Source organism: Alosa alosa, chromosome 7 (genome assembly GCF_017589495.1).
Source record: "Alosa alosa isolate M-15738 ecotype Scorff River chromosome 7, AALO_Geno_1.1, whole genome shotgun sequence".
In the NCBI taxonomy this organism is placed as follows: Eukaryota; Metazoa; Chordata; class Actinopteri; order Clupeiformes; family Clupeidae; genus Alosa; species Alosa alosa.
This window is the reverse complement of record NC_063195.1, coordinates 35,777,235-35,799,949: the sequence shown is the minus strand read 5'-3', so window position 1 is coordinate 35,799,949 and position 22,715 is coordinate 35,777,235. Positions and strand designations below refer to the sequence as shown.

The 22,715-nt window shown below is 41.1% G+C and overlaps 1 protein-coding gene and 1 long non-coding RNA gene across 4 annotated transcripts; one reads left to right on the top strand and one right to left on the bottom strand.

The window, feature by feature from the left end:
• Positions 1 to 670: 670 nt before the first annotated feature.
• On the bottom strand, positions 671 to 22,688 carry kcnh1b (potassium voltage-gated channel, subfamily H (eag-related), member 1b). 3 transcript variants are annotated; one of them, XM_048247355.1, is made up of 14 exons: positions 22,352 to 22,688; positions 21,852 to 21,878; positions 21,088 to 21,211; positions 20,602 to 20,708; positions 20,374 to 20,502; positions 20,089 to 20,207; positions 18,891 to 19,283; positions 15,304 to 15,733; positions 12,403 to 12,602; positions 11,985 to 12,237; positions 10,214 to 10,410; positions 8,611 to 9,434; positions 1,294 to 1,441; positions 671 to 970 (listed from the first exon to the last, which is right to left on the bottom strand). In XM_048247355.1, the coding sequence occupies exons 1-13, from the start codon at positions 22,422 to 22,424 to the stop codon at positions 1,297 to 1,299; spliced, it is 3,021 nt and encodes a 1,006-aa protein (XP_048103312.1). In that variant the 5' UTR covers positions 22,425 to 22,688; the 3' UTR covers positions 671 to 970; positions 1,294 to 1,296. The 3 variants fall into 3 exon arrangements, with proteins under 3 accessions (XP_048103312.1, XP_048103309.1, XP_048103311.1); XM_048247352.1 differs by having other exon boundaries at positions 1,301 to 1,441; XM_048247354.1 differs by lacking the exon at positions 21,852 to 21,878 and having other exon boundaries at positions 1,301 to 1,441.
• Positions 15,675 to 18,285, top strand: LOC125297178. Its single transcript, XR_007193973.1, has 3 exons — positions 15,675 to 15,777; positions 16,075 to 16,178; positions 16,963 to 18,285. It is a non-coding gene; the product is annotated as an uncharacterized LOC125297178 (long non-coding RNA).
• Positions 22,689 to 22,715: the final 27 nt, after the last annotated feature.

Sequence of the window (22,715 nt, the reverse complement as noted above, 5' to 3'; positions counted from 1 at the left end):
ATGTGTAAACTTTCAACCTGTGCAAGCTTTTCAATTCTTGGTGCTCATTAGCACAAAACTCTGAGCACTTGTCCATACTGGGCGTTATAGCATAAACCTCTTTTCCTTCTGTAAATTCAACTGAAATAAAATTAATGATGTCAAATTAACCTTATTATTGTTCCTGTCACCTACACAATAATACTAAGATCTAATTATCGGGTAAATGGCACAATTTGTCTTACATATTCCAATTGAAATGATTACAGTTCAATTTAAATTTCTACCATGACATGGTGTCTGCGCACTACTAAGAGTCAAGCATAATTCTGCATTGATGTTGTAATGCTTTAATGTTCAATTATCTCTCTGCTTTGTGCTTACTTTGCCAGATTCATGTGTCACAATTGTTTTGGTTGACAGCTTTAGTTGACTTCCATGATGTACTGTTTACGTGCTACTAGCCCGATGGATGAGTGCTGTTTTTTTTTTTTTTTTTTTCAGCTATTTTGATATTTTTTTTCCTCCATGCACTCAAACACAGTCACTTTGAACAAATCAGAAAAAAAGAGAAATGCTCTGACCAGAAAAACTATGGACCAGAGAACACAGGCATAGAAGTCATTTGGCTAAACAATTCCAAGTGCTCAAATGTCACTTGAAATGTAAATAATGTACAGACACACTCATGGAAGGATAATGAACCATAACAGATGTGTATTTTAAAGAAAGGAGATGTACTGTACAGATGGCCTTTAGAAAGGATTAGAGTTTGGGTAAGTACATCTCCATTAATCAGGAGGTTTGGATTTCTGTGGTCGATCCCTTGTTTTCACATGTTTCACTGCCCTCTGTTGACTTTTGCTTTTAGTTCGTTGAGTCTGCAGAGTTTGAAATCTTAGCTCTTCCGTGTTGTCTTCCATGTTAAATCCAGGCAGGGTCAGTCTTCGGGCCAAGATCTCAAGTGAAATGTGGCATTCGATTGCAGGTTCTGCAAGACAAATTAAAGTTTGCTAATTTTTTAATAGATGAATTTGTTGTTTTGTTGTTATACAAAAACTGATCACTGGTCAGTCCACCTATGTTTCAACTTGGATATTCAAAATACATATTGCAGTGCCATTTTTCCCCAAGACTCAGGCCACCACTTCTAAGTTCTAACCTAATTAACTCCCAAATGCTTTTACAGTTGTGCGGTTTCTTTTTCTTCTCAGATTTGTGGAATTTGTGCAGTGTCCTTCTTCTGAAGTCACAGCACCACCACTTTGGTGTAATGTTTTGGGAGTCTCACATGCAACATGTAGCCATATTTACCGCTTACGTGGCCTTTGCTACTTTGGTACGCTTCATCCTTTTCCTCCGCATGAGCGTCACCTGAGGCCTCTTCAAGCCCGCGATGAGCAGCAGCAGTCTGGGCCGGGACTTGGTGAGCCAGCTTCTCAGTAGCGTGCCCTTAGGAAACCTTTACAGGGCACATGGGGGTCATGCATCAGATGCCACTCATATTTGTTGCAGGATAATTCAGTTAAGGTTATTAATTTTGTTCATGTGGAGGTAATGTAACATAGTGGTTGTTTATAGCCAACAAACATAATCTCTCAAGCATGGTTTGTACAAGGAAATATTTCAAATCTAACAAAAAGAAAAATATCTCTAGAAACTATCCTAACCTAACAAATACTCATTTTATGTTCAATAAATGCATTTATGTTTCATCTTGCTGAAAAAATATGTAGTCAGTGAGATAAACAAGGAACAGAATATGAGCAAGCTCTTGGGAGCAGTACAAACCATTCTTGTTGGACTTGCTTGAATGCACAGATGTAGGTAAGTTAAAACTATCGCATTTCATTTTCTGCATACACATGTTTCACAAATAACCAGGCAATCACTTGTGCAGAGTTTGTGCACCATTGATTATTATTATTGGTAACTGGAATCTAGTTGGTGACTTGGTGTTGAATTGGGGACAATAACCTCTTTCTTCTTCCTGTTTTTACTCATTTCATCATTGCACACCATGGCCATTTACATTGCCTGGTTATTTGATGTGGAAATAGATCTGGCATCTCTCAACAATGACCATATACTATGTCTCTGCAATCAGAAATCATTACTCATACCATTAATTCACATGCTAGGGTTGTCATTCATATCTGAAAATCTTGACATGCCCCACACACTCTAACTTGATGTCATTAAACTCAAATAATACCGTCTGTCAGTGTTCTGAGCAGAGGAGTCTGGAATGTGCTGTCCTATACAATACAGGCTTGAACCTCATGATCTCAATCTACTCTTGAGGGAAGGGCAAGATCCACAACTGTAGTTGATTATACTTCTGCTTACAGCCATAGACAAAATGATAGTCTTTGTCAATTCATTTTTTAACTTAATCACCCTTTCTATTGTCACCAGATTTGACTTGTAATTTATTCACACAGCTTGATAAAGTGCGCCCAGCAGACATGTTTCTGATCACATATCACAAAGATGTTAACTCTATTAAAAAACAAACTTTCCACATCCTCTCATCAGCTTTTTCACCAAACTGCTATTTTTTCTTCTCCAAACGACTCTTTGTATGAAGATGAAAACCATCTTCATAGACTTGCTAACCAAGGAACTCTATAAGCAGATCACCTCACGCCAACATACACGAATGACACTCAAAGGGCCCCTAATCCGGTGAAATGGAATCCCCACCCATCCAACAAAAACAGAAATCCGAACTGTACCTCAACCAGTAACACTCCTCACCGAAGCACCATAGCAACAGATTTAGCCTCTGGAAAAGCGACACCTTCAGACACAGAGTTCACATTCTAGGCCTGTTGGTTCGCGGGCAGATGGGCCATCCGTCTGCAGCGCTGGACCCGCCACTGGCGTTTTTATAGATGTCCGAGGTCTCATAGCGCCACTGAGTTCTGACTGCTGAGCACCATGGAAAATATAACACCTCTCAATTGTTCGACTTCTGCTTGCCGAGCACTGCCCTACTGGCCGGAGAGAGATCTAGCAATGTTTAGATGTGCTAGGACCTTGCTGAGGCCATTGTTGTCCCTGCAGGGGCTTGATGTGAAATGTACCGAAAGCAACATTGTTTGTTTTGCTGCCTGTTTTTTTTTTTCTGTTTTTCTTCTCTCGCTCTGTGCTGCCTTTTATGAGTGTCAGTGGAGGACAAAATAAGGTCAGATCAAAGTTAGCCTAATGTTTTGTTGATGGTTGTATTTAATGGAAAATTCAATCCATCCTCAGGTACTACTTTTCTCTTATCCAGTTGAAAATATAATTCCTGGTGGGGTTTGATGAGACCCTCACTGTCTTTATTCTGGCCTTAGTCTTCTCCTCATCACGGATCAGGATGTTATTAAGAACAATTCAGTGTTTATTGGGCTCTCCACCCCAACCCGCTTTATTATCATTAAATCATCCAGTTGTGAGGACACCACAATATTTACATTTGAATCTTCAGTTGATTTTGTTAAATCTGCCAATCCAAAAGTGAGCTCCTTTGGCTACCATTAAGCCTGGATCAAATCCTACATATACAACACCAGTGCATCTCCAGGCTTTCTAATGACTCTCAAAAGTCAGGAATTCCACAGGTTGTCACAGTCCCTTAAGTATTCTCCTCCGTGGCCGGCTTGGAATGACCGGTCAAAGATGGGTGATCATGTGGCTTGCTCCCTAAAGACCTTCACTCTAAAAACAGTCTGACCAGCAGGCATTTAATGCACATTAACTATAGCAATACATTAGTGTCTTATCATATTGTTGGCTACAGATAGCTGGTTTTACATTCAAAAGGGCAAAGACTGGCGGCTTCACTGAAATAAATAGTACCGATACCTCCACTCCATTCCCTGTCGTCTTCATGAGTTTCCAATTAGCTTAGTTTCCAAAAACCTTTGTACAATTGAAACACAAACACGTTTGACTTCTAAAATGCATTCTTGGCATTTCGCGACAACTCGAGCCCTAAATATTTCTGTAAATTAATTCCAGAAAAGCACATTTAATATTTGTTAAATAGCACACAAAACAACCCTGCCAATATTAGAACTCAAATACACACTCAAAACATTAAACTTTTTCCACAAAAAAAAAAAAAAAATCATGCCCCAGAGTTAATGAAGCACTTATCTTGAAAGAAGAGAGATCAGCCCTTACCAATTGACCCCGCACATTTGTCAGGTTATGCCCCCCGCTTCCCCGCAAAGGTACATATATGATCCCTTAACAGAGTTTTTTACGCCCCGCACTAGAAAGTTCAACCAGGATGCAAAAACAAATCTGTTAAATAATAGGAGGCCGTGAACTCCCTGGGCGGGCATGTGGGGGAGGGGGGAGGGGGGGACACACAGGGAGGGGGGCTTTTTAAAAGGAGGGTCCACTCAGCACTTCTCACTGACGAGAGCAACGGATGATCCTGTCTGCCTGGCCAATCCCAGTGGCTGGTGATGTGGTTTCTATGACATCCGGCACATCACATATATAAAAAGGTCCCTGCACTTTGAACAATACAAGTAGAGGTCAGTCAAGTATTTCTGGCACAGATATGAGAAAACAGGATAAACCTACCAAATACACACAAACAGCTCCCTGATACCCACTCCCTGTTTGTGAAGCCTTCAGTCACTCAAATAGTATCCCTCATTTTCAAACACATTCCACTAGATTTCAGATGAAATGTCAGTCAGCAGTCTCTATATTTACATTCTCTTATTCTCAATCTTCTTTCTGTGTTGTCTTTGAAGAGAGTTGAGCAAAGCTCAAATGCTGGGCGTACACAGTGGGGATGGGAACAGACTGCAGAGTGCATGTTCTGACGGGGGAGCCACGGCCCTCTAAAGTCAGTGAAATGTGCTTAATGTGTAAAGATAGAGCATCCATATGTAATGAGGGGAGGGGGAGAGAGACCACTCTGTTCTGTTTGAGAGACTTTTTCCTGCATAAGCACTGCAGAGGTGATCTGGGAGAGGAGAGGAAATGGAGAGGAAACTGAAGAGTGAGGGAGGGGAGGAGAGGAGGAGTGAGTAAGAAAGGGAGGGAGGAGAAGAGGCACCCCAGCACTGCATTGCAGGAGGGAGCCTGGATGGTTAAGGGGAGGTGCAGTGTGGTTTGCAAAGGGAATCCCTAATAAATCAGCAGCCTTCTCTGATAAAGAGAAAGACACATACATTAGGCAGAATCTAACCAAAACCTGCTATCAGCACACAGAATTGGTACTGTATGTGCGAGACCTTGGATCAGGTATGAGTCACTTGTTTTGGTAGGCGTTAGCTGTTCAAAAATCTGGCAAGAATGTTGAACCATGCTGCACACTAATTAGAATGTAAACCTAGACTATAAGTGTTGTCACGTTTTTCAGTGTGTTGTAGTTCCACAGCCACAAACATGCAAGCAGCACATCCGAAAATGTAGTGTAGGTCCCCCATACACATGCAAGTTTGTGGTGTAATAAATAGCACTCAAATACTACTGCTGAAGGTTTCCTCTTCAACATAATTAATAAGGAACAACAGCATACATAAGAATAAAAATCCATTTATAAATATAAATCACAATCATGCATTTGCTGGCTGACATAATATGTAAGGGATACTGAACAACAGCATTAAGTTACCATAATATATTAATAATTAAAGTCCTGCTTGCAAAATCACTGCAGGCTTCATCTAGTAATTGTGATAATAGTTATTTTAGACTTGTGCCACATGCTAATTATCTGTTAAAAAGATGCAGTTCATTTAGACTTCAGAATTAGTATTGTGTGAATATCATCATTTGAAATAATGATTCATTTAATAAGCTGGGAGACGACCATCATTCCAATACAGACATCTGCTGCAACAAAGGAACAACAGCACCATTAAACTAAGTCCAGTATGCCTGGGCTCAGGCTGGTCGCCTCCTACCACATCAACAACATAGCTGCAGTGAATCACACAAGAAAAAGTGATCATCCAACCACTGTCATGCAAGTGAAATACGATTGGACAAGAAAAAGTGATCATCCAACCACTGTCATCCAAGTGAAATATGATTGGACAAAAAAAAACTTCATGGTTATGCATATCATAATTTAACTGACATTCTAAAGGACATTTGACTGAAGAGAAATAATTATCATATAGCAGGTGTGTGTGTGCACGTGTGCATGCATGCGCATAGACATGCGTCAACAATTACTTAAGGGAAAATGATATATAATGCAGTCAAGGACAAGAGGTTTATTGCTCATTAATTAATGTAATGTTCCCACCCATGAAATAAATTATTGGTTCACAGAAAAGTATAAAAATATTTAATGAGTAACAGTAGACAGTTGATACATGTATATTTCATACAAAGACTTTGTGCTTAAAAGAAGTATGATTTAATTGAACTTATTAATAATAATAATAATAATAATAATAATAATAATAATAAAATAGATAATAAAAAGAAGGGCTCTTATGTTAATCCATTTAACACAGGAAATGAAGACATTACAGGATTATTACAGGACTCCTGTTTCTGCCTGTACTTGTATTTGCTATAAAAGCATACGTCAAGGAAATTAGATTTTCAGTTAAATTGTGCAAAATATTTCAACTCATGAAAATAAATGTCATCTCGATTCGCCTATCTTAACAAGAAGTCCAGTTAAGTCATATTTACTCTTGCATAGCAAAATCGAATAAACGGATAAATATTTCAGTTAATAATGCTGATATGTCGTGTAGAACACATTAGTATTAAGATGACGGACATGCCTTCCTCTTTTTCATTCAAAATATTGTAATCATTGAGCAAACACTGGTCACCATCATATAAAAGAGACCATGCATAATTTTTATTCTAGTTTAAGCACAAACAAATATTCTTTGGATTTAATATGTTATACTTTCAAAAGTGAAACAATTCACATGATCAACCCCCTTGTTCTCTCCCTGATGATTACTACATATTACCACACACACAATAAACACACACACTACAGACAGCTAGACAAACACACAACTGATTAAGATCCTCACAGTTTTGTGTAATTTATTGCCAGTCTGCCATTCTATGACTGTCTCTTCCCTTTTTTATTAGACATTATTACCTCATTGTTTCAGTGCTGCAAGTCATCTCATCATAAATCAAGTTAAAGTGCAAACCACTCCATTACCATCAAAAAGCTTGGGTACCCGAAACACATTCCCACAGCATGCTAGATAGTGTGATGGGATAAAGTGTTTCAGTTGAGTGATACATAAAAAACAAGACTCAGATATTTAACAAATATACTGAAACTCTCCTGTTTATCCTTGATATGCATAAAAGCTGTCCACTTAAAGACACAGAGCAGCTCACATTGAATAGCAGGGCTCAAATGAGGCTACAGTGGGGGCGGGGGGGGTCCATTATTATCTGATTCCCCTACTCTTACAATGTTGAAGAAAACCCTCAAATGCATTATGTGACATGCCTTTGCTCCTCAGCCAAGCCACACACATCGCTGTCAATCAATATATCGAAGAATAGATCAGTCATTGGCAACCAGTACACTGGGCAACTTTCAGAATCCTACAGAGATGTGTGGCTTGGTAATAGCACCAGTTTCAGATTTAGAAAACATTAGCCCACATCAGTAATCCCCCTTGTGAGCAGCTAATCAGTGGGGAAAGTGGCAGGACAGAAACCCCAGGGCCTAGGCTAACAATCTGAGACTGTGCTACTCCATGCCAAACACAATAACAACATTGGTCAAATGCATTATGTGCATATGCTTACAGCAGAATCTCATTTTCTTCCCACAATTTCCTCATGATATTCTGTCCCCAAGGCCTAGTTTACCTTGAGACATTATGAGTGTTTTCATCCCTAAGACTGAAAGGTTAACATGGATGGAACCTTGTAATTAGAAAGTCATAAACCGTGGGTTCCATTTGATGTACTAATGACGTCAGAGCACCTTTTCGCTGGCAGTTAGTAGTTTGTATTATTTCAGAATGACGTCTGAAAACTCACTATGTAGAGCACAGCATTTGTAAGAACTCGTTCCACAAAGATTTAGGATAAGTTTTAGTCATAAGATAGTGGTCTAGCTTGCTAACAGCCAGCAAACACACTTTGTAAACACCAACAACACAACAGGCACTGATAAAAGTCAGTTGGCATGCTAACTGGTGTATTTTGACAATATAATTAGCGACGTTGTGTTGTAAGAGCTGTTTCACAGGGTTTTCAGGACCAAGTTGGAGCACAAATCTAGGGAAAGTCTAGGTAATTGGTGGGTGTGTTCATCTCTCCCTCACTGAAACATGCACCACACTTTAAAATCTGCATGATGTCACATTATACTATGGTATTCACACATCCCCCCCCACATAAACACACACACACACCCACACACGATGGATGCTTTTGTAGGTGTATGACCACTCAAGATCAAGACGTCAAGGTGAATGACAAAGTGAACATCAAGACTGCTCTCACACCTCACTTGAATACTTGACTTGTCACTCATGTGTTTCGTCCACCACAGTGGCTCTGCAGGGGAGTCCTGAGTAGAGTTCCATTCTCTGGACTCATGAAAGTGTATTGTCCTCGCCGGACACTTGTGAGTGCTCGGGGTGTGAAGTGGTGGACGCTGACCTCGTCTTGAGACGGAGGAGCCGCAGCATCTCCGCCAGCTGTCCCTCCAGGGCAGTGATGCGGCCACTGAGTGCCCGCATCTCTCCCCTCAGCTCCTGCCGCAGCTCCAGCAGGGCCGTCTGCACGTCCTGCTGCTCAGCGGTCACCTGGAACACACGTCTGCCCTCTCCTGCTGCCCCGGTCATCGGCGCTTGCACCGGACTGCAGTCCTGAGGGGTTTGAGACACCCCTTCCCCAACGCTGTCCAGACGGAGGTCACTCTTGGTTATGCCACTATCACATGAATCTGTTTTCTTCAGCAAGATGACTTCATCATGCGACTTTGTCCGGTCTGGCAGCGTCTCCATGGACTCGGCCTTGGCCACAGTGACCCAGGCGTGATGGGTGTGGTCACGCTTACCTGGCGTCTCCTTAAAGCGGCCCCACCCTCGACCCTTTGGCAGCTCTGCTGACTTCAGACCATCTGGCATGCCGTAGGGGGCATCGAGTTTGGCACGACTGGTGAGTTTGGTAGCGGCGGACGAGGAGGATGATGTAATGGGAGCGGAGGGACTCTCTGTGACCGTGATCATGCTCGTGGCTGGAATGACTTCACAGACCAGTGTGGTCTGCTCTGCGCGGATGGAGCCCTTCTCGATGTCCTTCCCCTCCAGAAGGGCCTGCCTCGCCCTCTCCGCGGCCAGTCGCGCCTCCCTCTGCTCCCGGAAACGCCGGAACAGACGACGCACGGGGTGGTCTGGAGGGAGATTCAGCGGCGCCTCGTCCTTTCTCTTCAGTCGCTCCTCCTCCTCTCGTTTCACATCGCTAATTTTACGGAAAACAATCTGCAGAAAAGCAAAACACCATGTAAACATTACAACCGAGTCTAGTAGATGTTCTAGCTGGGTTCTTGTGAAATTCTAATGTTGCCCAGTGATACTGACCACCAGACTGTTTTTGCCTCAGAGCTTTGCCTGGCAACTTGGTTGACAGCTGATTAAATCTGTTTTCGTTATCCCTATGGGTCTGCGTCTGGGTTTCAAATGGACTTGGAATCTATCGGCTGTGACAGTTATTTTTGTTATATTTGCAGTTATATTTGCTATTTATGCCAGTAGTTTTGCAAACACAAATCTTCTGGCATAAATGCTACACATTATCATACACATTAACTAGCAGAAATAAAGATAAACACTTGATTGAAAGCTTCTGCAACCTCTCATGTACTTTCATGTTTACCAACGTCCATCAGATCTTTTGTCCTGTCAGTCTCCCTGTCTCTTCTTTCTCTCCCTGCCTGCTGACAGTAACCCAGAGTTCAATTCAGAGAAGCTGAGGCATTTGTAATAGTTCAGTTCTGTCTTCTGACTGATATTTAACTCATGTCATCATCCTCTCACCAGGCCACGGAGGCCACAGTGGTTGTAAGTAAGGGAGGCATAAAACTCAGCCCTTTTTTGTATGATCTATTATGGAGCAACACCCTATTTTCATATACGGTATGTGGTAAGTGTAAAATAATGCTTTGAACCCACCAGTGTCGTGAAAATGACCGTATTTGTTGTAGAATGTATTTCCTACAGAATTCCAAATGCACAACAAAAGGAAAGTACTGAAAGCTCACCCTTTTCCTTAGGTTGTATGTCAGATGCAGGTTGCGTGCAAAGTGGTTTGAGAAAGCTGTGTAGAACTCCAGAACCTTCTGCAGAGCATCACGCTTTATGATATGAAGGTCACAGTATGTGAGTGCCCGTACATTCGCACAGGACTGTGCCAGATTCAGCTCCTTCCAAAACACATCCCCAAAAACATCCCCTTTTCCTAGAAGATAAACAGTCCTGAGTGAAAGATAGAATATTCCATTCATGCATTTTCAATAACAGTAACTTGTGATAATGGTGATTATAATGGACAGTTTTTCACAGAAGTCAGGCAAGTCATTTTGTATACTGTATTAAATCATTCTGTTGGAACATTGTCAGCAATGGGCTTTTCCTTTGCTTGAGTACACTTTCCCATATGAACTTCTCTAGCAAGAAATGACCACTGCTAAAGCTGCTCACCAACAGCTTAAACCTTTTACATATGATGATGTAATTTACCGGTACTTGCATCTCCTCACAGATCTGGTTCATGCTGGAAAACGTGACTGTTAACAAATTCATGAGCCAGATTCTCTCACAGATCCTGAAAACGGTGCTTGTTTGAATGAATAGATGTGTATTGTGCAGTGAAAATGTTTTTTTTTTCTCAAATCATTAACACATGAAATTTCTAAATTCAGTCCCTAATATGGCATTAAATATTAATACAGTCAGTTTCCAGTCACAAACAAATGCCTGCCAAAGATCATTTCTTGGAAAGGCCTTCAGCTGTGTTGCTTTTAAGCTGAGGGACAGGACAGCATAAATATTTGATTCTCACCCAACCCATGTCTTTATGAACCTGAACATCAAACATATAAGCGTTCTATAGGGGAAGTAAGCATCAGTGGGGGTATTATAAACCACTCTGAGCTATCTTACTCATTTATCTCTTCTGGCATCATCATCTTCCTCCTCCTCATCATCATCATCAAAATTAAACACATGTGAAAATGAGTGCAGGGGCAGCATATTTTAATCTCCATAACTCTGTTCTATCTCTGTGTTTGTAAATAGCACTGTTGTTTTGATATGATAAAAAATGACAGATAACCACCTGTGTTAACCTCAAAATTATTTGCTAATTTTACAAACCCTATTTATTGCAAGACTATAAGTGTATCCAAAGTAAAATGTTATACTTTTAAATGTAAGGTCTGTTACAATACATACATCTTTTGTATGCTGCAGTACCCATGTGTCTCTGATATTATCAGCAAGATGTCCTGAATTATGTAGTCTTTGTCTTTCCCATATTGAAGAATGACTAGGGCATTTGACCTCTGTGTCACCACATTTTATACCTCAGGGAAACAGGAAGTCATGGATTACTGGTGCTTTAAATTTTCAGTAACGGGTGCCAATAATTGTGGCAAATGTGATTTTGATCAAAAAACAAAATTCTTCAACAGAATAAATGTATCTCCCCTTCTATCAGTGAGAGATTCACCAAAAGGCCCTTAATTGCCAATAATTGTGGAGGTTATCGTAAATCCAGTGTCCAAGAATAAAGCTGTACTCTAGGTGTCAACTTCCTATCAAAACGTTCAGAACATTTTAAATGGACTGCATTTTGAAATAGATTTGTGTGTGCAGTTTCACAAACTGTAGAGTTCTGGGGAAACATCACCTTGTAGAAATGTGTGTAAGTTGTAAAACTGTTTTCATTTTGCCTTTTTTCTCCTAGCTTTAGAAATGTCTTACCAGCAGTCCTGCCAATATACTGCCTCTCTTAAAGCACATGAAACTCACCCAAGATGGCAACAACCTCATCATCTTGGATGACCTCTAATGACCCCGACACCACAAAGCAGAGACTGTCCACACTCTCGCCTGCATGGAAGATCAGGTCACCAGGGGCACTGTGAACCGTCTGAAATTCCATAGCAAGAGCACGAAGACATCCATCACTGGCCAATCGGAAGGCCGGGTGTTCTTTAAAAACCTTCCGGTTCAAGTGAACACAGATGTCTGCACGCATGTCTTTTGGACAGATCTGCAGCACCTATAGGTCAAAAATGCAGAACATTCAGGTCATGACATAGAGTTCCATCATGATGAATAATGTCAACAGTGGAGTTTTTTTACTAATAAGCAGTGTAGGGTTTTTAATCTGAGTTGTACAAACAAGAAGTAGTCAGTGCTGTATGAGATGCATCTTGCCACATGCCTTATCAGTATCAATGCCCCTGGACATGGACCAGGTGGACACTATGTAGTCCATCACTCTCTCACTCAGACCCTTAGGGACCTGGTAGAGCTTCAGGAAGTCGCGGACACTGTTCAGCATTTCGTGGTATCTGTTGGTGTTGGCATACATCTGCTGGAAGATGGTGGTGACATTACCAAAGATGGTTGCATACAGAAGGGCTGAGGGGTAAAGAATATAGAAGACAGGATTAGCACCAAACCACCAAAACAAATGCCACCAACACTGTTCAGTATAAATGTAGTTGTTTATGCAATGAATGTTATCTAGCTCTGCACCTCAACTCAAATCTAAACACCATCCCCACAAACAAGACATGAACGCTTGTACAGTAACTCTGACAGATGTAGTTTGGTCTTCTGTTGTCAGAATATCCACAAGCATTCCAAGTGTCTTGTTGGATTAAGCTATTCTACTGCATTTGCCTACATACTGCATTTCTGTCATAGCAGACGTAGCTATATGTGGGGACTGTGTCACGGCTCAGACGATCAGCACTGCCTCTCCACAGGGGTGCCATATGGCTCTGCTGGGACTGCTTCTCTTTGCAACAACACTTCCTATGAACTCATTTCACTTTGATGCCTTTCAATATTTTATGTAAAGCTTTCAGTTCCTGCTAGCACAGCGCAGTCAAATTGTTTTTCACTTTTTTTACCTTCCTTTTTCCCCGAACTTTTCGGTCAATGATACCCAGCACACCGGGCACATGAAATTGGTGAGCATGTAGCCCCATTAGGCTGATACAGAAAATAAGCTTTCGGTTCCCACTAGTAATAATAAATACTGTTTGTATTGGTTAAAGTGTAGTCAAAGGAGATAATGGTAGAAGGAGAGGGAGGCAGAACTCGAACCCGCAAACAGCAGCACATTGGATTGGGAGTCGAGCATGCCAGCAATCGAGCTAAAAGCCCAGGCTGCTAGCTCTTCTGCCAGCACTACTCTTAAGGCGTCCGTCAGGAGGGAGATTTACCAATGCACGTACTGCACTGCTATGGACCAGTTGGCAACCGTTACATGTGCAAACTTGTGTAGATATATTCAGTCCCATGTCATGTTATAATTTTGTCCTCTACCAATTCTAACTCACACACACACACACACACATCTGTCCTCTTTACCCCCCCACACGCACACACACACCCCACACATATACACCTATCTTAACTTCAATGTCCAGCAACTCAGACACTTGCACAAAATACTTCTGTTTATAGCCTTGCAAGCCTTACTTGCCCTGCCAACACACATCAGCTTCATCCAGCAGTGAACATCCAAATCACCCTGAGGCCAAACAAGGCCACGTCACATGACAAGATGAACTCAATACAGCTCACTCACAGCACACACACACCCACCCACACACACACACACAAACAAACAGAAATACATGGGTTTGGTTTGACTTCAAGCATCATATTGTACTATTAGAATATTAGAAATCCATTCATTTCCAATCAGAAGAAGAAACTAGACCTAATCTATAAATATGGTTATGGTTATGGTTTTGGGATTTAGCAAAGGCTTTTGTCCAAAGTGACTTACAAATAAAACAATACAATAGTTAAATTAACAGTGAACAGTTTTAAAAACAATGGTAAGACTACAATAAGGAGAATAGCAATAATAAACAACACTGTCAATGCAATCAATAGCCTAATGAAAATAAACAATGAAAATAAACAAATACTATAATTCACTATAATTAAATGATCCAGATAATGTTACAGTACCAGCAGGTGCTTTGCTTCCATTATGTCCTATGCCAGGAAAGTTTTCCCATCAACTAAAAACTAATTTAACTAGTCAGTCACACAAACAGTATAATTTAGAAATGTCAGTGACAACTGGTAATGGAATGTTTTGGATAATTTTGTCAAATTACAAATTACGTATAATTTTCTTAATTCTTATTTTTCTTATCCATGTTTACACAACTCTTACCTGCAAAAGCATTCTATAACAGCACAACCACCAGCAGCAGTGCCATGTCTCAGTTCACTTCCAGTTCACTTCATCTTGACATTTATTATTTGTGCTTAACAAACATTACTCTCCACCGGCTCCCAGTGGCTGTTCAAATTAAATTCAAGTCTCTGACTACAGCAGGCTTCTGATTGGCACATATCTACCTCTATCATTCATGTCTGTTACTACTGTAATTGGCACTGGTATAAGCAAGAGATCCCTGTTCAGGCTTTTGTGTCATTTGTGGTCATTCTTTGGTGGAATAGCAAATCTAACTTCAAGGCTCCAGACTCACTTTGTGCATGGGTTGCCCTGGTGCACTTAACGTTTTCCTTTAGGTGCAACAGCACATAACAAATAACAAAAAATTCTCAACAACAGGGTCAGGGTCAGATTCATGGTCTTCCAGGTCTTTGCAGAACAGGGGTGAGAACTACAAGAAATTACATTCATTTCAATTATTAATTGTGCATATGTGTTTTGGACATATTTGGACAGATATATAGAAAATATTTTGTAAGACAAGTCACTGTTAAATGTGGATAAACTGATCCTATCATCATTGGCTTATCTATAGAGACATGTGCTTAGAGGATAGAGGAAGAGGAAGCTTTGGCTACATCCCAGGTTATGTATAAAGGCTCAAATCAAATGTCCCCACTTTCCTCTCTGCTAAGGGAGGACAGTGGGTAAATGTACTCTGTTGGACCATCACCCAACCAGTGGATGTCCCTCAGGCCCAAACATACTGTAGCTTTCTGGATTAGCCTTGATGCTGGACAAACATGTGCTCAGTCAGCGTCTGTTGGTGCATAACATTTCTGCATTTCTGTCTCTCTCTTCACTGTCATAATAAAGTCAAAAAGCCAAAAAGACATATTTAAAAAAACTTACATCCAATCATCATCATGGCTACAGCAAAGGTCTTCTCCCCGTCTGTTGTAGGGGCGATATTTCCAAAGCCGATGCTGGTAAGGCTGGTCATGGTGAAGTAGAGGGAGGTGATGTACACCGAGTCCTTGCTTGGGCCGCCCTCCCATCTCCCAGTGCCCGTGGCGTTGAAGCGATATGGGGTTCCCATCGTTTCGCTCAGCAGGTACAACCAGCTGTCTGTCCGCACCATATTGGCGTCCTCGTCGATGACTTCATAGTCGCCGATGCTGTACCAGATGCAGGCCAGCCAGTGGGAGGCCAGCCCGAAAACACACACCAGCAGCACCAGCACGGCCGCGCCGTACTCAATGTAGTGGTCCAGCTTACGCGCCACGCGGCCCAGACGCAGCAGACGCACCACCTTCAGGGAGCTGAAGAGACTGCTGATGCCCTTCAGACAGCAGTGGATGTGGAGGAGCAGCATGGGGAGAGCAGGTAGGAGGAGAGACAGAGTGACTTTGGTTACTTTCACATCCGAAAAAAGACATGTCATAGACATGGAGGAGACAGCATATGAGATAGGAAATAATTTGTCTGAATATGAATCTACTTAACTATAAAACATATAATTGGTCTTCACAATCAGGTACATTAAAACAAGCAGTGTCCTTTCTATGTCGAACGGTGAGGTTCAAACATTTTAATACTCAGTGATTCTATAACTGTTACTAAATATTACCTTGAACAATTTCTGAATGTCTGAAAATGAAAGTTTGAATTCCTTTTTGTTAGACATGTGAAACAAAGACTGTCTTCACTACACCTGCAGATTGCAACATCACTGTCTCTTATTGGGCATCTTAACAATGTTCACTGAACCCAAAACAACTCACAAGGTATGTTCACCACAGCTTGTTATTTCTGCTCAAATACTGCAAAATGTGACAGTAGCGCTTTGTCAACGCTAAGAGAGCATAGCTTACTGCATGGGCACACAGACACAAGCACACAAACAAAGATTCAGAGAGCTGGATAACGCATGTTGACATGTTAGACCCTTTGAGGCATTAAAGTGTTCAAATCAACTCCCTTTCCCCTCTTTGCATTGGCACAACAGAACCCGGGAGACAGAAAGAGAGCAAAGCAGCAGAAGAAATGTAGGAATAGCCGGCCAAGACCGGTCTGTTCTCTTCATATTTATCCAATTATTTAGAAAAGAGGAGAGTAGACGCAATGATTGACTCCTGACGTGCAATTAGAAATGCATCACATGGTGATTTACATTTATATTATATCATTAATGGGTGGATGGAGTTGGCATTTTCTTACATTTGAGGGAGCTCATTACTCATTGTGCAATTCAAGCCTGCCTTTGTGATGGACGTACAATTTAACATTGTAGTAGAGAGATGGGAATGGGGAAACCTGTCTTCACAAAATGAAGTACAGTGACAGTCTCCACAATGTCCCTCAAACTGTAATACACTCTGTCACTGGCTTGTGCAAATTGTGTTTTAGTACTACTACAGTTAATACTGTGCAAATAGGAGTTTCTGTGTATTTCATATGTAGCCAAATGTGCAATCCATTACATCTAAAATTGGCTTTTAAAAAATCGTATAATTTGACCTCACTGACCAAGTATATTCTTTTGGCCTTTTTATGCCTTTAATGAGACAGGACAGTGGAGAATGACAGGAAGCGAGCGGGAGAGAGTCGGGGGTGAGCTCCAGAAAGGACCACGGGGCGGGAATCGAATCCGGTGCCCCAGCCAGTCGCGCCACGGCTGGGGGCTGACCAGTGGTTTTTAATGTGTCTCTGCAAATGCAAGAAAGACAGAAAGAAAGCTGACCTCTCCTTCTGAATTGTAGAATTTTTCATATTCCAGTTCAGTCTGTAAGAGTCTAAGCTATAACTCCTATGGAACTCTGGGCATCCTCACTGGACCAACACCTGTCGTCGGCCTTTGAAAAGTTTTTCCAGATTTAAAGAAAATACAACTCCTATTAGCTGGGAGTCAGGCTGAACAACTGGTCAGCCTTTCAAATCCACACTCAGAGTGTTCATGGTGGTCTGAAACAGTTCCACTGGATTCATATTGAGCTGGGGGCATACAGTAGTTTAAGAGAATAATGGATTACATAATGGGCACTTTATTTTGTGTACTAAACTTTAAATTACTGCCAACTGCACCGGCACACTGAAGTTTTAAAGTGGAGCAGCATAAGAGCATGGTCTCTCAGAGGAATTCTGCTGACTTGGATGCCGTCGAGTCTTCACAGTTATAGAAATCTGGACAATTTATTGCCGCTCATGTTCTGTTATACCCACCCTGGAGAGCTAAGACTCTGGCTGTTTCTCAAAGTCAAGGTGGGATTCTTCAAGGCTGCTATTTGAAGGATGTTACGTCATCGAGTCCCGTCGAAGTACTCTTCCAGTGTCAAGCATCCATCAAAGGCTACCAAATTCTAGCAAGGACAAAGTCCTTAGTTTTGCTGAATTTTCGAGGATGCAAGTGTGTATGCTCTGCGTGCTCAGAACAAATACAATCATGTGTACTCATTTATGGAGCAAGGCAGATCACTATGTATTTAAATGTAAACATATCCTCTTATTGTCACTATGTAAAGTAGCCTAAATGAAGTATGGGCTCAGGTAATTTTGACAACTTTAAACTCTCACACCTTAATTGTGTAAAAAAGGCATTTAGGGTATTTAAACATTTTCCAATGAGAGCAATTGCAAGCTAATTAGTGCATTTTTCTCTTCACGATTTTGCTTAATGGTTGCTGCTCTGCGGTTTATTTTAGCAAACAAATAAAACATGTATAATTTAATTTATTGACGTGGGAGAATGACAGTGGTGCATTCATTGTTTTTCTAATAGAAGTGGCAGGAGGCATGATTTTCAATAAAGCACACCTGCAGCTCCTGCACACTCGCCAGTCTGTTCCATTGTGTGCTTTCCTAATGCTAAGAGGAAGCCTTTCCTCATCTTTGAAGGATTTGACTAGGCAGGGCTCAGTCCTACCGATCTACCTTGTCTCTGTTTAAGACAAGCCTCCATTCAACAAACGTCTTGGTGACTTTCAGCTCAGTCTACTGTGACTTCCTCCTATACAACAATTATATATTTTCACTTCAATACACTCACGCATACCTTAAGCAATAGTATACTATTTATAACTGTAAATAATCACTATTTAATACTGTTCATGCTGATGTAAATTAAGTTGTTGGTCCAGACAGTAAAAATAGGGGTAATAGGGTCATATAAACATGAATGGGCACTTGTAATGGAAGTTTATATTGATATAAGATTTGGATTGATAGTATTGCATTTGTGTGCATTGATTATGTAAATATTGGGTTATGTTGTCATCCTTTTGGGGATCACAGTAAAATTCAAGTATTACATTAGAACTAACACTTATTGCATGTCATGATTGATAACCGTGTCAGATTTCTTTCTTTTTTACTTAGTAATGCAAATCTATGGAAAACTAAAAAGCTGCATGTAAAATGAGACTCTACTAATTAGATGTTCATACACTGCCACACATTATATTTCTTTAAAAATACTTCAAGAGAAAAAAAAACATACCCACCTCATCTACATTCTCAAAGGCATTGATGACATCATAAGGTAAACAGGACAGCAGGTCAATGACAAACCAGGTCTTCACATAGTTCATGCGGATAAGCTTGGGGTCAGATATCACCTCCCCTCCTGGTCCGACAAACGTAGTATGGAAGTTCAGCACAATGTCCACCAGGAAGATTACATCCACAATGCTGTCCACCACCAGCCAGGTGACATTGTTCTGCTTGGTCTTAAAGGAGACGTTATAGGGCACCATAATGGCTGTGTAGAAAGTGAGGATGAGGATGACCCAGTCCCAGGTGGTCTTGAAGGCACAGTAATGCAGGATAATGTGAGGAGGGGTCTTGGGAGTCTCTTGCTTATACTGGGGAAGAATGTCAGAGCCCAGCTGCAACACCTGAGGAGACAGTTTGTGACAGTTTGTTTGTGACAGTTATGCCATTGAAACAAACACACACACACACACACACACACACACACACACACACACACACACACACACACACACACACACACACACACACACACACACACACACACACACACACACACACACACACACACACACCACCTCTAGCCTCACCATACTTGGCACTGGCATACCTACACTATGTGTTAATGTGCCAAAACAACATTCTGTTTCTAAATGTGGAACAGACAAATGAGTTGATTGGTCATCAAGGAATGTGCCTTCAAAGTCAGACTGAGCCCCAGCTCACTTATTGACCCTTCTTTTCCCCACACAGATATCTCAATCTGCTCCTACACTTCCCATTGCAGCCTTACTTTGACAGTAAACACTATATTGTTGTCTATTGTCATCTTGCTCTGCCAAATATTTGATGTTTACTGTCAATAGGTCCTTTGTACTATTATATAACACATTTCTCTGAAAAGGTATTGTATACTTGTACTGTATTTGCATAGCATGTGTTTATTCAGTTGTATACTATTAAACTGTTATTCTAGCAGGCCTGTCTGCATATGTGAGTTCATAACAGATAATTTACTCATTTGATTGTTTTTCAATATTCCATAAAATTGACATGCTAATACCCTTGTATACCCTGCACTCTCACCATGCCTTGAACTGTGTGAGCCATGTATTATACCATTGTACCATAGAACTGAAGTGCTGACATGTCATCCCTCTGTAAACAAACTTGGTGTGACTTGACATGACTTGGTATGACAAACACTACCTCTGCCAGACGTGAGTGCTTATGGACATTCTCGCCTTTATGGACAGTAGGAGCCAGCTGCTGGATGACCCCACGGCTGCTTGTCAAAGCTCGCGTCAGACGAGCAAACTTCCCCCAACCTTAAATCAGAGTAAATAAATCAAAGAAAACAGATGAAAGCATGGACTGACAAATGAAACAAAGACCTTGCCCCTCCACCTGACTGTCCCTTATTAGCATCGACAGAACATTACCAACTAAATCCTGCTTATGATGAAATGAACATATCTGGGTACATTCACAAACCTTTTGATGAATCATCTTCAATAGGTTGCTTGAAAGCTGTAATGTCGTTGAAAGTACATAGAAACAGCACCACTTTATCTTGTTCATTCCGAATCGGGGCAATCTTCACAAAGAACCACACCGGCATTCCTGGAATCATTAATCATTTTCAGTCCCAAGGCATCTTTGTCTTTTTAGACCTATTGCACTTTATACAATAGAAAGTGTGTTAATACAAATGGCACTCACTGTTCTTCTTGTACATGAGAATTTCAAAGGAGAAAATTTCATAGTTTTCAAATGTTTGTCGAACTTTCTCGCATGTGTCTTTGTCTGTGAGCTCTCCATACATGAAGCTAGGAAGAACAAACCAGAGGTTACAGAGTTGTTTCAGTTTGATAACTTTAGTCCCGGGATACCTAATTAGGTAAAGTATGAACACAAGAAGTAAGGTGACATGTAGCATTGTGTTGGTTTAGATCAGCTCATCACTTGTGTAATATACTTTTGTGTTAAAGTGTAGTCATAAGACTTAAATACCTAAATGTGCATTATTAGATTGGTAAATAGATTCTAGTGTCTTGCATATAGCATGTAATAGAAATGTGGGTTAATTATGAATATACTAGTATGTATCTCTGAAAATACAGGTTTAGAATTGTAAGAGCAGACACATGGTCTATTTTCTGTGGTTTATGATTGTTTTCAATGTAATAATCCGGAGAACATAAATACCTGCAGGTGCTGCTCTTCTGCATAACCTCAGCACGATGATAACCAGATAGTTTGCAAAATCCATCATTACTGTACACAATCGGCCAGTCCACAATCTGAGCATTGCCCAGTACAAAATTTGTGTCTGTAGGGAAAGTAAGTTACAGAGAGATATGGCAATACCAAAACTAAAAAATGTTTTGAAGCAACAGCAATGTTGTATTCTATATCAGTCCAACAAGAGCCACTCATTCAGAATGTGAGAAACAAAAAGGAATTTGCTTGAACTCTGCTAGATATTTAGGAGTTAGGCTACAATAGTTTGGCTTGATGAGTAGTCACAAATTGGCCTAAATGGGTGTAGAACAGTCACAGAAGGTCTGACCTAGACCTGACCTAGAAACTGAGAGCATCTGAAAATACCTCTAAAAACTGGATCAAACTACGTAATGTGAAGATGTCAAAACCATGCTGAACGGGACAAAGGCACAGCAGATTTGGGCAGTATTGAAATCCAGCCAATGCTGTCCTTTAACTACCATGACCAAACGTTTGTGAACGAGGTTCTGATAGGGTTCACACTGCTCACCTATAAAATCAAACGTAAAAATGAAGGCTAGGTAATGAAGGGAGAGGGGTACGGGACAGAATGAGCCGGTAGGATGAGCTAAATTTACAAAACAGATCAACTGGGAAACGAGGGGAAGCAAACAGAAGATATCACAAATAACTCGAGGGTGCACAGAAACAACATATAATTAAACCAATTCAAAAGGAAATTATACCTGTCTGTCTATGAGATAATGTCCAAACTGAAAGTTGAAAAGAAATATGGTTAAATCACGTTGATGAAAGGATACAAACGCGTACTGAACGCGACACGCGTAATCTGTACTGTACCTACCCAAAAATGGATAGCTTTGGACGTTCATCAATAACGCTATTCATTAGCGAACTTAAGAACGATTCCCGATAACTATAACGGTGCTGCCAGCTCAACTGTCATGCATTTGTAATAAATACAACAGTAGGCTATTACCCTACTTTTTACGATAACCTACCACTACAATCACTGGGATAACTCTTGTGCCATTGCGCTTTCAAGGGCAACTGCCCACTGCGGCATTGAGATGTTTACAGTTGGCTGTACGTGCGTATTGTGGTCATTATGCTATAATATAAAGATAAAAGTAAGGGCATATTGCATGTGCATATTATACATCCCGTGAACCGTTTCAATAGTCGTCAATATTTTAATGTAGAAACATACAGAAGCTTTTCTTACCGTTTGATCGCCTAACAATATTTTCTAGAAAAGTATTCTGTGGGGCCACGAGACCTCTTCGACCACCAGCCATACCGGCTGCAGATTCAGTGAGCTTACGCTCAGAGTGGGCTGGTAGAAGTATCCGCAGGACAAGAGCTTCTGTTTGCTGCCACCCTCATTAGGCTATCTGTTGGTAGGCCTATGGGCTACTAGGGAGATGTAGGCTACGAGGTTTTCTCATTACGCGCCGGCTCGCTCTCTTATGGAACTCCCCTTGCACGGCTCCATGCAAAACAGTATCAATCGAGTAGAACCGATGGGCAGAGGTGGGTAGACCCCTTACCGCCCACACGACAATGCAATGCAAGTGATCTCCACCTGT